At 36.6% G+C, this 14,877-nt stretch overlaps 1 protein-coding gene across 2 annotated transcripts; it reads left to right on the forward strand.

Moving 5' to 3' along the window:
* Nucleotides 1–2,127: 2,127 nt before the first annotated feature.
* On the forward strand, nt 2,128–14,673 carry LOC110114807 (glyoxylate/hydroxypyruvate reductase A). Of its 2 annotated transcripts, none has more exons than XM_020847817.2 (5): nt 2,128–2,280; nt 2,363–2,487; nt 2,581–2,622; nt 5,193–5,405; nt 14,401–14,673. In XM_020847817.2, exons 2-5 carry the CDS (start codon nt 2,407–2,409, stop codon nt 14,467–14,469), a joined length of 405 nt encoding a protein of 134 aa, XP_020703476.2. In that variant the 5' UTR covers nt 2,128–2,280; nt 2,363–2,406; the 3' UTR covers nt 14,470–14,673. The 2 variants fall into 2 exon arrangements, with proteins under 2 accessions (XP_020703476.2, XP_028555250.1); XM_028699417.1 differs by having other exon boundaries at nt 2,149–2,285.
* The last annotated feature ends 204 nt before the right edge of the window (nt 14,674–14,877 follow it).

Raw genomic sequence — 14,877 nt, forward strand, 5'->3', positions numbered from 1 at the left:
CAATTGTTAGGAAAATATATTTTTTAAGCAATGCAGTGTTCTTGTAAATTAGATTCACCTGACTGGTATATCTTTACCCACCAATGAAGATATTATACCCTACACCTAACTTCGTACTTGTAGCTTGGACCTCTGTTTAAAATTGCGCAATAAGAGGTGCGCCTCTGCGCAATTTGCCCCAAATACGCATCGAGGCTTACGCAATTTTCCTCTTGGCAGAGGCGTACGCTTCACTGGGTCTGAGGCGTGCCTCTAAGGCGCAATTGCGCAATATGAGGTGAGGCGTATGCCTCATCAATCCGGTCCCACCTACTTAAAATGCAGCCTTTTTTCCCTTCCTCCCGTTCTGTTCCAGCTAAACCCGAAAAAAATATCTCCAGCAGCCTCTGTTCGCGAACGTGACCGCCTCTCGCACGCTCAGCCTCCCTTCCCGCCGGCGCCGCCTCTCTCCGGCGAACTTGAAGTGTCCGGCCGCCCTCTAGGAGAAGTCCACAATTGAAGCAACCCATGGCTGCCGACAAGGATCCTTCTGTCAGGTTGGGTCGACTACCTCCTCTGACTAAGTAGACCAGGGACCACGATGGCCCGGGACGACGGAACCATGGGATCTTGATCGGGTCTATCATCCATTCCCCCACCATCTGCTTTAAGTGCTAGGTGGTGAAATTTCTTATTTTACATATCAAACTTTCAATTCTTTCCAAATACCCAAATTCAACCCTAAATTCCCAAATATCCAATCTTTCCAATCCAAACCCATTGCTGCTACTATATGCCAGATAACACGTATTTATACGTATCTGATTGACGACTAGCCTTAATCGAAAGTTCTCTCTTGAGATCGGGAGGGGTAATTAACTATAGGGGCTTGCGCCTATAGGAAACCAGAACTCAGATCATAAAGTCCTCACAAAATGAGGCGAAATCTCTGGGTAGTGTCTTATCTACAAACCCATCTGCCTTCCAAAATTTACCTCGGAACTTAGTTCGTTAAAACTCCCTCGTCGAATAAGAAAAGCGAGTGGAGGCCGGGGCCGAATTTTCGGAGCCCACAACGCTTCCAAAAATAGAATTGTTAATTCGGAAAGGATTTGAAATTCAAATATTTTTGAATTAAAATTAGGAACTTTCCAAGTTAATAATAGATTAATTTAGGAAGGTAATAAAGAGGCTATTTTGAATTCAAAATTCAAAATTTGTGGAGGAGGGAAGGGGCTAGGGGTGAGGTGGTCGGCTGGCTATGGAGGTGGAGTGATTGATGTTTGATCCAAAAGAAAAGTTAGCCAAAATCAAACAAAATAAAACAAAAACGGATGGTGAATGGTGGAGACTAGAGATGAGAGGACGGAGAACAAAGAAAAAATAAAATAAAAACGATACAAACCATGAGCCTGGACTTTTCCTGCGACTGGTGGGTACTATGTTGCCCTCCCCGAGGGACTTCAATCCATGAGCCCAGATTCATCGTGCGTCTGGTGGAAACAAGGTTGTCCTCCCATAAGACTTTTCCTCTCTCGAACTCACACAGAGATCAAGATAAAGGCTCCAATTCTTTTTTTATTAATAATCCATCATTGCATTATACAAGCAAGGGCTTCTATATATAGGCCTAAGAAATTAAAACAATATACATATGCCCTAGGGCTTACATAGGACGACCCTCTTAAGTGAGGGTAAAAATGGAAAATTCATAATAAAAATAAAAATTACAAATAAAATTTAATAAAACGTGGGACGATGATGGCCGTCGATCTTCAGCTCCTTGGATAGGCATGGACGGTTGGATGTCCGCATCACAAGTTCAATTCAAAATGTGCAACAACCGTCCAAGGGCAATTGCACCAGTACAAGCTACCAAGTCACAATAATAATCTTTAGTGGTCTCTTAATTATGATTAGTTTGTTTCAGTTAGATCTTGAAATCAGTGGAATAAATGTATTTACTTAGCTTGAAACTCCATTATTAAGAAATGAAACTATCACCCATCAGTATTACCTTTTAATCCCAATAGTTTTGACCAACATTTATCATGTAACAGTCATGTGCTTTTCTATCTTCCTGCTTTGCTAAATATTCATTTTTACATCTACTAATTAACTATCTATGTTAATGTAAATTTGGAGATAAAATTGTATACTCTAATAGATTTATTCCTATTTAGGTTTTAATATTGGGATTTGGAGCTATTGGATTTGAACTTGCCAAGAGATTGAGACCATTTGGTGTAAAGATCATTGCAACTAAAAGAAGTTGGCATCCAAATTTGTTGCAGCAAAATTGTAAGGTTTGCATGCTCAGGCGCTAATAATTGTTAATAAAAAGTCAGTTTTAAATAGAATCTTCTTATTTGATTATCTCCAGTATCAAATGTCGAAAGTGATGGAATTGATGGCCTGGTTGACCGGATGGGTGGTCCGCAAGAAACTTATAAATTTGCTAGTGAAGCTGATATAGTTGTCACATGCTTAACTTTATATCATGAGACGGTCAGTTTCCTCTTTCTATTCTCCTTGTGTTTCCTACATTTCTATTGTTCTTTCAATTTCTGACCTAATTATCTTCATTTATGAAAATTTTAGGTTGGTATTGTGGATGAAAGGTTTCTTTCTTCTATGAGAAAGGTTGTGAGCTATCTGCCACTTGTTTTTTTTTTTTCCATAATCTATTCTTACGATAAAAAGTAGTAGGTACATTTCATCTATACATCCAGCTTTCATTGTTTGTAATTTAATTGCTCAATTTCCTTTTCTGTCAATGGTTTATGACACGTCTTGGATGTACAAATGACAAAAGCAGATAAGTAGAAACTACAGGAATATGAATATAGGGGCTGATTTTTTTATTTCTTCTTCTGCAGTAATGAAAGATCTAATTGATCTACTATTCGAGAGGTAGATGAACTCTCATACAAACCCTAATTGCCACTAGGAACTCACACCAAAAGAGAACAAATAAAACACAACATACATTCGATAAAAACCTTAGATAAAACTCCCTCTTAAATAACCCTAACACACAATAAACACAGTTAAAAGCTTTTATAAATCAGCCGTCTTTCCCAAAATATACCTTCCTAATTCCCTCCCAAATATAATTTTAAATCAATCCTCTTTTCCTAAATAAATCTTCCTAATCTGCTCCCCGTAATAAAGATAATCAAAATTTTTCCTAATCTGTTCTCCCTAATAAACATAATTAAAACCTTACTAAACAGCTTCCCAATGATTCCTCCTCCTTTAATAATGAATAATAGCTCCCTTGGGTCCCACAAGGTCCCTGCATATCAGTATTCCCCCAAAAAAAGACGCACCTTGTTTTCAAGGTGGAAGCATGGGACACTGGTCATGGCCTTCTTCAGCTGCTCGAAAGCTTGTGTCGTTGCCTCCCCCCACTTGAAACTTTCCTTCTGCTGCTCAATCTGTGGCCATGCTATTGTCCACTGGAATTATGCTAGGGCTTTTCCCTCAAGTTATAGACTTGCCGCCGTAAGCTTCTCCTCATTCAACCCATTCACCATAAAATACCTCTCCACCCGGTACACCCACCCATGGGCATCCTCCCCATCGAACACCGACATCTTCCAACTTCCTCTCTCGTCAGTGGTTACCCCCAAGTATTGATTGTTGGGAGGAATCCCACCATTCTTCTATCCACCTCCCATGACCCGATCCCTATGGCTCGGCTCATCCCTCTCCTTTTACGGTTGTCCATTCTCTTTTTCCCGAAATGCCACCCATAGTGGTTGTCCACCCTACCATCTCCACCAAAAATTTCATCCTTCGATCTGAAAATCCTGATTCGGCCCTTATCGGATTCCGAGGTGGTGGTTATTGATGAAAGAAACTTCCTTGTCAAACCCCTCGTCCGATCTCCTTTCCCTTAGATTAGGCCAAGGGAATCTCGGTCACATCTTGGTAGGGTTAGCAATTGGAACTGCCGGTGGGGTTTTGAATTGCATCTCCATGAGCTTTTTCATTATCTACTCCATCGCTCCAAATTAGTTTTCCATAGATGAAAACATTTTTTCCATGGTTGAGAATTTCTCCTTGATTATGGATTTGAATTTCTCCATCTCGCCTTCCAATGCATCTATCTTCTTTACTATTACTGTCTCCAAAAACCTTGCTTTGATACCAATTTGATGCATCTTGGATGTAAAAATAGCATAGGAGATAAGTAGAAACTATATGAATATGAATATAGGGGATAAATTTTTTATTTCTTCTTCAATAGTAATGAAAGATACAATTGATTTAATGTTCGAGAGGTAGATCAGCTCTACCACAAACCCTAGCCACTGCTAGGAACTCGCACCAAACGAGAATAAATAAATTTCAGCATACATCCAATGAAAACCCTAGACAAAACTTTCCCTTAAATAGCCCGAACACATTAGACACAATTAAAAGCTTTCCTAAATCAGCCCTCCCTCTTTTCCAAAATATATCTTTCTAATTTACTCCCAAATTCAAATTCAAATAAACTCTCTTTTCCTAAATAAACCTTCCTAGTTAGCTCCCCTAATAAGCATATTTAATACCTTCATAAATAGCTCCCCCTAATAAACATAATTAAAACCCTCCGAAATAGCTCCCATTTGATTCCTTGTCCTTACGATAATAGCTCCTCTAGGCCCCACAAGGTGACACCCCACACCCGGCGTATCACTTTATCACCTTATTATATATGTCATTGAGCTCCCTTAAATTCAAATTATAGCTATACCAAACCTTGTATTCCATTAGGATTATGGTAGTTTTGGATACTTCATGAGCTGTGGCCAAGTTACAAATGAAGTTGGTGAATTCAGCCATATTTTCAGCATATCTTGCATAGCAATCCCCAATCTATCACTCTGGTCCACATGATTTTGGTTGTTGACAATCTCACCAAATAGCTAGCAATTACATGTGTCAATTTTTTTTGCAAACAAAAAATATGTGGTACCATACAGATTATCAACATGAAATTTAAACCAGGAAACTTAGGTTGTATCCAAATTATAGGGATGAACTTAGCCTGCAAACTTTTCTAAAAGAAAAATCAATTAAATATATTATTAAGGGCCTCATCAGGACACGAGTACTTTTTAAGCGAATTTATTTTCCTCTAAATGGCCTATTAAAGGCAATGCATTATTAAATGTAAGGATATATTCTCAAACATAAAATGTACCTGTCCTCTTTGAAAGGGTTCCCTTTTGATAAATATTGCTCGTGGAGGGATTTTGGACTATAAATCAGTCTATCAGCAGCTTGAGTCTGGGCATTTAGGTGGCTTAGCTATTGATGTTGCTTGGAGTGAGCCATTTGATCCTGAGGATCCGATTCTAAAGTTTCCAAATGTCTTGATCACACCACATTTGGCTGGGGTAACGGAGTTCTCCTATAGAACAATGGCAAAGGTATCTATTGTTCTTGTTTGTATTTTAACTGTTTTAGATTAATTTCTTGTTCATATTGTAACTGATTTAGACATACTTCATTCTGGTTGTTATTTGGTTCATTTTTCATTATTATTGTTTTTTGTTAAAGCTTACATATGATAGAAATGGAATACATTAGATTTCTTAAAATGCTGGGATCTGCAATAAGGTGTAGACAACAAATTTGATGACTAAATTCTTCTGTGTTGCTTTCTTGATTAGCTCCATCGATCTCTTCTAAATGTTCATGAAACTCAGGAGGATCCAATATTGAAGGATACATAAAACCAAGCCCTAATCATCAGGATCAAGTTTATAATTGTGATAATGATGATCATGATCTGTTCATATGGATCCATATGCTATAACTAGACTTAATTTTATATAGATCTTTTTTTTAAAAATTTTATATAGATCTAATAATATAATACTAACTAGACTTTTTCTGTTGATCTTTTCACTTTCAAAAACTTGAATTCTAACTGCCAGCTTTGTTGATGCAAGACTAAAAATGTTTTAATTGCATGCATTGAAAAATTGCACGATCTCTTGAGTAAATTAATTAGGATTAAAGCTTTTAGCAACCCAAAACGACAAAAGAAAACAAGAGAGGGGTGCCTACGTTTAGGCTAAGCGCTTGCCAAATGCTTGATTTATCAAAATAAGTAGAATATCAATAATATGCTAATTAAGTAGCTTTCAAACAAAATCCCTATGCTAACAATGAGATTAGAAGCATAGAAACCAAACTCAAGTCCTACGATTACTAGGCTTGGCAGAAACAAGTGAACAAGATTTTCATGAATCAGTCAAATCACATGAACAAGTTAGACAATGAAAATACAAGAGAAGGAAGATCGATAAACATTTATCACGGTGGCGTTGCAATCCTACACTGAATGGTGCCAAGTTGCTCTTCTATAGCTTCTACAAGAGTATTTAGGATGCGATCCAAATATTCCTTGATGGTGTTGTCGATATTCGGATTGACGTCGAAGAATGTTGAATGAAGAATGTGCACGAATCCTTGCTCGTTGTAGGCAAGGCTATAGTCAAGGTCAGGATTGGCCATGCATCGATCTCGTTGTGTCGAAGCGTTGAAGGAAGTGCCCCTTTGCTATCCTTGTCATTTCTCCTTTGAAAGAGAGATTTCTCTCAAGAATTCAAGAAGGAGAAGGCAAGAGAGGTTGGCCGGCCAAGGGGAGAGATTTGGGGAGGTTTTGTTCAGATTTTGTGAATCAGGTTTAAAGTTTGGAAGGGGGGAAATTGGGAGGGAAGGCTGAAATCACTTTCCCAATCAAGGTCCTTTGATTTGGAAAGAATTTGTATAGCCTAAGGGTGAGGAGAGGGGAGGCGGGTAAGGTAGAGAGGCTAGGTAATTTAATTCCTAAAGAGGGGACGTGAGTTTGGAAAGAAATAAGGAGGTGGGGACCATGTAGAGGCCGGCGACATCCAAAGAAGGAATGGGTTTTGAGGGAAAGCAATTACTCTTCCTTGATTTGGAAAATCAAATTAGGAAGGAGGGATCTTCAATCCAATTCAATTCAAAATTCAAATAGGATTAATTTTGGGAACTTTCCTAAAATAAAAGATCATATTTTAGGAAACCAATTCACAATTCAAACGGAATTAAATTATGAATTGATTGTATTACCTAAAATACAAACCCTAATTAGGAAAGCTTGCTTCCAAGGTTTGTTGGAGGAATTTCAAAGGGAGGGATTGGTTGTTGGGGCCTTGGCCGTGGATGGTGGGGATCGGGTGGAGGTTGGGAGGATGGGGTTGGGTGTTAGCCAATGGGGAGGGTGGGGGTAAGGGTGGCCAATGGTGGTGGCTTTGTGGAGGGGCCGCCGGTTGTGGATGAGATAGGCCGTGGGGATAGAGGGGAAGGGAGGAGGGAGGAAGAAAGAGCTATGAAACTAATCACGAATCCGGACTCTTCCAAGATTGGTGGGTGATCCAATTCCCTCACCTAGGGATTTTTCTCCAATCTCTCTCAAGCTCTAATAAGAACTCAAAACAAAGGGAAAATTTTTATTATTCATTCATTACATGAAAAGAGAACAATGTGGCTATATTTAGCCTCGTACAAAAGACTCAAGAAAATAAAAAAACTGTGACGCCCACTGGGCTTTCATACGACCTCCCTTAAGGGGTAAAAACGAAAACACTAATAAAGCAAACACAACATGACATAATAATAAAGAAAATAAATAATACACCTCAGAAATACATCGACTCAATCGTGGCCGTAGATTGACGGCCACGTCTCTGATTGACCTTTCACGCTCTGATGTCTCCATCATTTGTGCTTTAGTTCATACGCAACATAGTATTGAATGGATTAGGAATATGGAGGAGCTGCATAACAAAGATGGATATTATACTAGATTTCTTTTTTTTTAGGGGGGGGGGGGGGGTAAAAGTTTGGTGTTGCCTCAAAAATTTGATGTAGGAAGTATTTGACCCTGCATACTCATGATCATCTTTCCAGGTGTTTTGACAGGAATATATCCCTCAACGAACTCGCTCGAGTCCAACAGAGTAACTCGTCGAAGGAGAATGGCAAGCGTCACTTGCTCACACTCGCGAAGGAGTGTGCCCTACACTCCGCGGCCAGAAAGCTCCTCATCTGACAAGCAGATTGCCACTCATCTCATTCATATCCTTCCCTCGAGGTCACTTAACTTAGACAACAGGAAAGTGCTTAACCCAAACGACCTTACGTGTGATGCTCTAGAATTTAAATTAGAAGAATTGTTCTTTTATCTTTTAATAAATAACAACCACAACCATCTAATATCATTTATCAGTAATAAATAGTAGAAACAAATTCTATAATTCAGAATATCAATATGCACATCTATATTCTTTTATCAAAAATCATATACACTACTTAGGATCTATAGAATCATACTATCATTACTCTATCTCGAGTACAAAAGAATAACTAAAATAAAAACAAACAGAACATGAGGAATCATGATTTGATCAATCTCACTCACCTGATCCTCTATCCTGACTTGAAAATATTTAATAACATATAATGAGCTAAAAAATCTTGCTGGTCACCAAAACCTACAAATGTATTCAACATAAGGTAAACGAGTAATATGCATGTCAATCATAATAGTTGCATTCAAATGATTATTGAATCAATGAAGAAATAATAAAACTGTAAAGTACGAAAGATAATAAATCGTTAGGAATCTCATATTAATATTACAATCAATATAGAAATCGTATAAAATGATAATATTAAATCATTGATGTAGACTATCGAATGCAAATCAATATAGTAAAATAATATAGGAGCGTACACATGCTATCAAGTTATTTCAATATCAGTATTAAATCAGTATCTTAATCACATACTCAATATATAATGTATATCACGTGCTTAATTTTTATATCATGCTTTTTGTATCAAAAAATAAATAACAATGTTAATAATAAATATGTACAGTAATATGAACAATGCATTTCTCTCTCTTCTCAAATTTCCCTCTCATTTCCTAAGTTGCTCTTTGTTTAACCAAAATGAAGAAATCAAATGATTTAATTATTTAATAAACTAATTGCTAAAGATTTTTTGAATATAATAATAATAATATATTAATATACTTATATAATTAATCAAATTTTCAGTATACAAATGCATATAATATCTCTTGTGGTTTCAAAATTTATAAAAAATATCTATAAAATAATGCATTTTATTCAAAAAATTTTGGTGAAATCGGTTTGCAAAATGTACGCTTACCAGTTTCAAAATCTCCACTTGTTCCGACATGTGTCAATTTCTTAAAGATCTTCACTAGTCCAAAAAATTTATGAAAATTTGTGTGTAATTAAAATACTATAATATCTATCTTATAGCGAAGACGATTTTCAATTTTGACTTATAATAACTCCTGAAAAAATTTATTTATCTGGGTAATTACATTACGCTCTACTCTGCTATTATTTTTAGACTCAAAGAGTTTTCATCCCCACAAATACATTTTCTTGCCTTTCATGACAAGGCAACCTCAAGCCTACTAAGATATTCACCGATCCGCTAAGATGATTCATTAGCTACGGGTCCATCTGCACTTGGATTCGCTCATAGACTCACCCTACTTCGACTTGCCCTTGTTGAGCTTGCCCGAAAATAGATAGCTTGCCCGAAATAGATAGCTTGTCTGATCGTCGATGTCACCCTTCTATATGAAATCAAGAGGCAATATATACCTTAGATTAGCGTGTAGCATTGCATAGGTATTTTGTGTGCATGTATTTTAATTTTTCTCTGTATGGTCTTTCTTGTTGCCCTCAAAATCCTATAATTATGGTGTGATAGGGAATAGTTTGGGATTCTTTGGATCTTAGACCCTTAGACCTTTTGGCCTTTTCTGAATCTCTTGTATTCTACTTCTTGTAATTTTTTGATTGAGATAGTGGAGATTCTTCCCGCTTACTCCCTATTTGTTCTTTCTACTCTCTATACTCTCCATTCTCTCTGATAGGTTCTCATCTCGCAAAGTAGATTTTTTTTAGTAAAGTTGGGTATCTTCCATCGAATAAATTTGGATTCAATATCCTCTTAGATGCAGCGATCGTGGATCAATGACAATGCCGAAAAAAAAATACAGACATAATTTGATGAATGACCCTCAGTAGTAACGCTCTGTATACATGGAGAATGTTGAATACGCCAATCTCCATGACTTGTAGGAAATAGAAGAGCAAATAACGAAGACAATTTGGGTTGCCCTATGAAACTTCCTAGCCCCCCCTCCCCCCTCCCCTCTCTCCTCTAGAGTGGACCATAACCAGATAGTTTGGTGTTTACTACAAGCACTTTGGTGGCCTCACATTGGAAAGAAACATCAGGTTTTTATTTCTTTCTTCATGAAATGTAATGACGTATGGACAATCATAGTTTGTATTGTGCTTCCCCTATTTTGTTTTATTTTGCTGAGAGGTCTCTTATTAAAGGCTCTATACTAGATTGTGCTCATTGTATACATTTTTCTTTTATTTTAAAGTAATGCAAATGCACTTTTAAAAAATTAAGCAGTTTCCTAGGGTGAGCACGAGTTGATAGTATGCCCGAAGGATCCTCTGATTCAAGAACTCGCCAAAAATGTTCGGAGAGAGCACTCGCCTATGCCTATTCCTGACTTCACTCATATGTGGTCGAGTGATAAAGACTATAACCCATCATCTGGGCAAGTTATGAGGAGATAACTAAAATTGATCAATACCTTCTCTAAGGCACTTATTGAGGCCAAGCCCATGGCACCCATTGAGGCCAGGCCTAGGGCACCACCTAAGTTCAAGGTGCCTCATCTAGAGTCATACCAAGGCAAAATTGATCCCATAGATTATGTGGCGACCATTGAGTCTATGACCTCCTTGCTGGAAATAGCGACGCCATTAAGTATTGTCTCTTCTTCATGACACTAAAGTAGTCGACACTGTTGTTCTGATAGGTAACGATTTTGACATTACGAGGGTATTCCCTCTCAGGAACAGATACTTGAACAGACTTGCCCAGGACCAGTAAAGGAATATGTTAAGTAAAACATCACTTGCCCACATCCTCCAAAGAGCTTGTCTTATGCTGGGCGATTAGGAAGTTGCTCATTCAACAAACAGATTGCCACTTGTCTTAATCAGATCCTTTCTTCGTGCTCGCTAGACTCAACTGCAGGAAAGTGATTACCTTTGAAGACCTCACACTCCATTAAGCTATTACTTTTAGGCTTAGAGTCCCTTCATTCCCACAAACACTTCTATTTTGCTTTCATGATAAGGCAACCTCAAGCCTCCTATGATAGTCGTCGACCCAACAAGACGATTTGCAAATTATGGGTTCATCTCCTCTCAAATTTTCCCAATGTGGAGATTGTACTTTTTATCAGAAGGCAACACTTATCCTAGATAGCGTGTAGCTTTGTACATATATTTTGTGCAGCTTGTACTTTTTATTTTTCTTTATTTAGCTTTTTTGTAGGCCTCAAATCCTATAAATAATGGGTGATGAGAAACTGTTTGAGTTACTTTGAATCTTTGAACCCTTAGATCTTTGAACTAATTTGGATTTATTGTGTTCTACTTATATTTTCTGATTAAGATAATCGAGATTTCGTCAGCTTTCTCCCTTCCTATCTACTCTTTCTACTCTCAATATGCTCTCCATTCTCACTAATAGGTTCTCAGCTCACCAAGAGGATTTGCTAGTAAGGTCGACCATCATCCATCAAACAAGTTTGAATTCAACATCCTCTTAGGTGCGGTCAATTTGGATCAAAGCCAAGGACCAAAAATAAACTTAGTTTGACAAGAGACCTTAGTACTAACCTTCTATGAGCATGGACAATGTTGAATAAACCACTCACCCTGACCTATAGGAAATGGAAGAGCGAATAATGAGGACAATCTAGAATGCCCTAAACAACTTTCCAAGGAGAGCACAAGCTGAAAATACACCTAAAAGAACCTGTGTTTACTTTAATTATATTTGATGTTAATTGGAATACATTACATGCTTCCTATAATTAAATATGGAGTTTGATATGTTAATGTGTTAGGAGACTCTACATAAGTTTCTTTTTACTCACTCGATTTTAAATGTAGTGGCTCGTAATGGGTGTTAGTAAGAAGGACTTGGTTTCGATTTTCCTTCTTTGTTGTACTATAGGTTGACCGTTAGAGGGCGTGGGCCAAACTGGGGTGTGGCACAAATCGCCACTCATCTCAATTGGATCCTTCGCTCGAGTTCGCTAGACTAAGCTACAAAAATGCACTTACCCCAAAAGACCTCACACTCCACTCGGCTATTACTATGAGGCTCAGAGACCCTACATTCCCTTAAACACTTTTGGGTAGAAAAAGATGATAAGGATTATAGGGGAGAAAAACAATTTAGATTCAATGAAAAGGAACTTGATTGAGGTAAAGTTTGTAAGATTTTATATTACATATTTTATTTGAATTGTTTATCTGAATGCAATTATTGAAATGAAAAAAATTATGTTTTAGGTTGTATATCAAAGTAAAAGAAATCATAATATTTTAGGTGAACTAGTTTATTGTCTGTTCTGGAAAACAAGGTGAGATACCCAAACTATGTTATAGGAATTAATAAATGCCTTATTTTATTGCAATTCATATCTACTGTGTTTATGATAGTATTTATTTCAGTTTTCTTCTTTTACTCTTATATGAACACGTATGAATATGTTTATGAATAACATATATCATAAGGGTTAAAATGGATGTTAAAAAGGATTGCTATTGAAAAGTGAAATAAGTCATATATGGGGGATAGACCCGCACAAGTAATGATGAAAGACCTGATGAGGTAAGCCTACACTTTCAATTTTAAAAGTGTGAATTTGGACCTAATCTTGAATGAGAGAACAATTTCAATTCTAAAAGTTGTGAATCTTGACCCAACATTGAATTGAAATAGTGCAAAAGCCTTTAGCCATCATATGACTTGTCTAAATATATTGCATTGCTTATGATCAGCATAGAATTATCATGTTTTCTCCATAATTGTTCACCATGTTATTACTAAGTTTTATATATATATATATATATATATATTATTTGTGTATTTCATTGAGCCTAGCTTATTAGCAGTGATTATATTGTAGGTAAGGGAAGGAACCCGTAGGGTACTAGGCGGGAAAAAAAATGTGACTGTTCTTTTTGGTGTAAATATATTTTGGGTGTACGAAGAGATCTAAAAAGGGATCTGAATGATAAATGTACAGACTTTTGGGCTTGTAAGAAAATTTTAAAAGTATTAGTAGAGCTCTGTATTTACTTTAATTATATTTGATGTTAATTGGTATTCATTATATGCTTCCTATAATTAAGTATGGAGTTTGATATGCTGATATGTTAGGAGAGTCTACATAAGTATCTTTTTACTCACTTGATTTTGAAAGTAGTGGCTTGGAATAGGTGTTAGTAAGAAGGAGCTGGTTTAGATTTTCCTTCTCTGTTATACTCTAAATTGACCTTTAGAGGGTGGGCCAAACTGGGGTGTGACACACATCGCCACTCATCTCAATTAGATCCTTCCCTCGAGCTCCGCTAGACTAAGCTACAAAAATGCACTTACCCCAAAAGACCTCACTCTCCACTCAGCTATTATTGTCAGGCTCAGAGACCCTACATTCCCTTAAACACTTTTGCTCACCTTTCATGAAAAAGGCAATCTCGAGCCTCCTATGATAAGGAACAGTGTGGTATCCATTGAATCTTTGAGCCTTAAGACCTTTAGACCTTTTATGGATCTCTTGTGCTCTACTTCTATTTTCTGATTACTCGCTTACTCTTCTTCTCTCTATTCTCTCTTCTCTTTGTATACTCTCCATTCTCCCTGATAGGTTCTCAAGCTTATCCGAAAAATTGATATTCTAAAAAGATATTTAGCTAACTCCAAATAAATTCAACCACAATTAAATTGATACCAAATCAACCGTTCAGAGAGGTATGGTCTTAAAGTGCATCTAATTCAAAAATTGAAAAGTCTCAATCATTGATTGCACATGATTAAGGGGATATACAATACATGCCTATTTCAAGAAGTACATGGTAAGAATTACTGATGATTCTTTATCTACAGTAATAAGAATTAGGACAATCAATATTAGTAAGTATATGGTTCTATATTCAATCCTATTTGTGCTTGAATTTTCTTATAATACTTTATCTATAAAAAAATTATCAGATATATGAATTGTGTTCCTATAGTTATTCATCATGAATTTCAAGATGCGATCATGAGTATTATTGGAATGATTGGCCACGATAAGAAATATGTCCTTGTAGTCGGATGCAGTTATAAAATTTTTCTTGATTACAGTAGAAGTTTATAGTATCATGTGTTTGTCCAGATTTTTTTTTCTTAAGCATCAATGTTTTTAGCTGTCTGTTTTGCATTTTTTTTACCATCTTCCATCTGCGGCAGGTCGTTGGTGATACTGCTATTCAACTCCATGAGGGGAACCCAGTTAAAGGATTAGAGTTTGTAAACTAGCTAAACTTTTACTCTTAATAGAACACTTGTTTTAATTTCTCAAAATTTTTCAGATGATGTCTGTGATAACTGCTCAGAAGAATGTAATAAGGATTGCTCTCTTTCAATTGTTGCCAACAAAGCTACTGCTGCCACTTTCTGCTATATGATGCCTTGTTAATGATTTGAACTCAATCCCAAAGACACTTGATATTAGTCGGTTTATCTTTTTCCAATTTTTCAAATACAAACTTATATAATATTCGGCGTACCATGCCTGTGAGTAAATATTTTATATACAAGAATTTTTACATGAAAAAAAAGAGAGTAAATATTTTATATAAATATTTGTGAGATCGGAATGGTACATTGGGTTTGTTGGTTGTGTTTTCTAGATTAGATTTTGGAAACGTTGTTAGCATTGAGAGA

The sequence above is a fragment of the Dendrobium catenatum genome, unplaced genomic scaffold (genome assembly GCF_001605985.2).
Source record: "Dendrobium catenatum unplaced genomic scaffold, ASM160598v2 fragScaff_scaffold_1283, whole genome shotgun sequence".
NCBI classification, from domain to species: Eukaryota; Viridiplantae; Streptophyta; class Magnoliopsida; order Asparagales; family Orchidaceae; genus Dendrobium; species Dendrobium catenatum.

Excerpts from the sequence above, each read along its gene's own strand:
- LOC110114807 (XM_020847817.2), top strand. The coding sequence starts at position 2,407 with ATGGGTGGTCCGCAAGAAACTTATAAATTTGCTAGTGAAGCTGATATA. Across the intron at positions 2,488-2,580 it reads TAACTTTATATCATGAGACG|GTTGGTATTGTGGATGAAAG; the intron begins GTCAGTTTCCTC and ends TGAAAATTTTAG. Across the intron at positions 2,623-5,192 it reads TTCTTTCTTCTATGAGAAAG|GGTTCCCTTTTGATAAATAT; the intron begins GTTGTGAGCTAT and ends CCTCTTTGAAAG.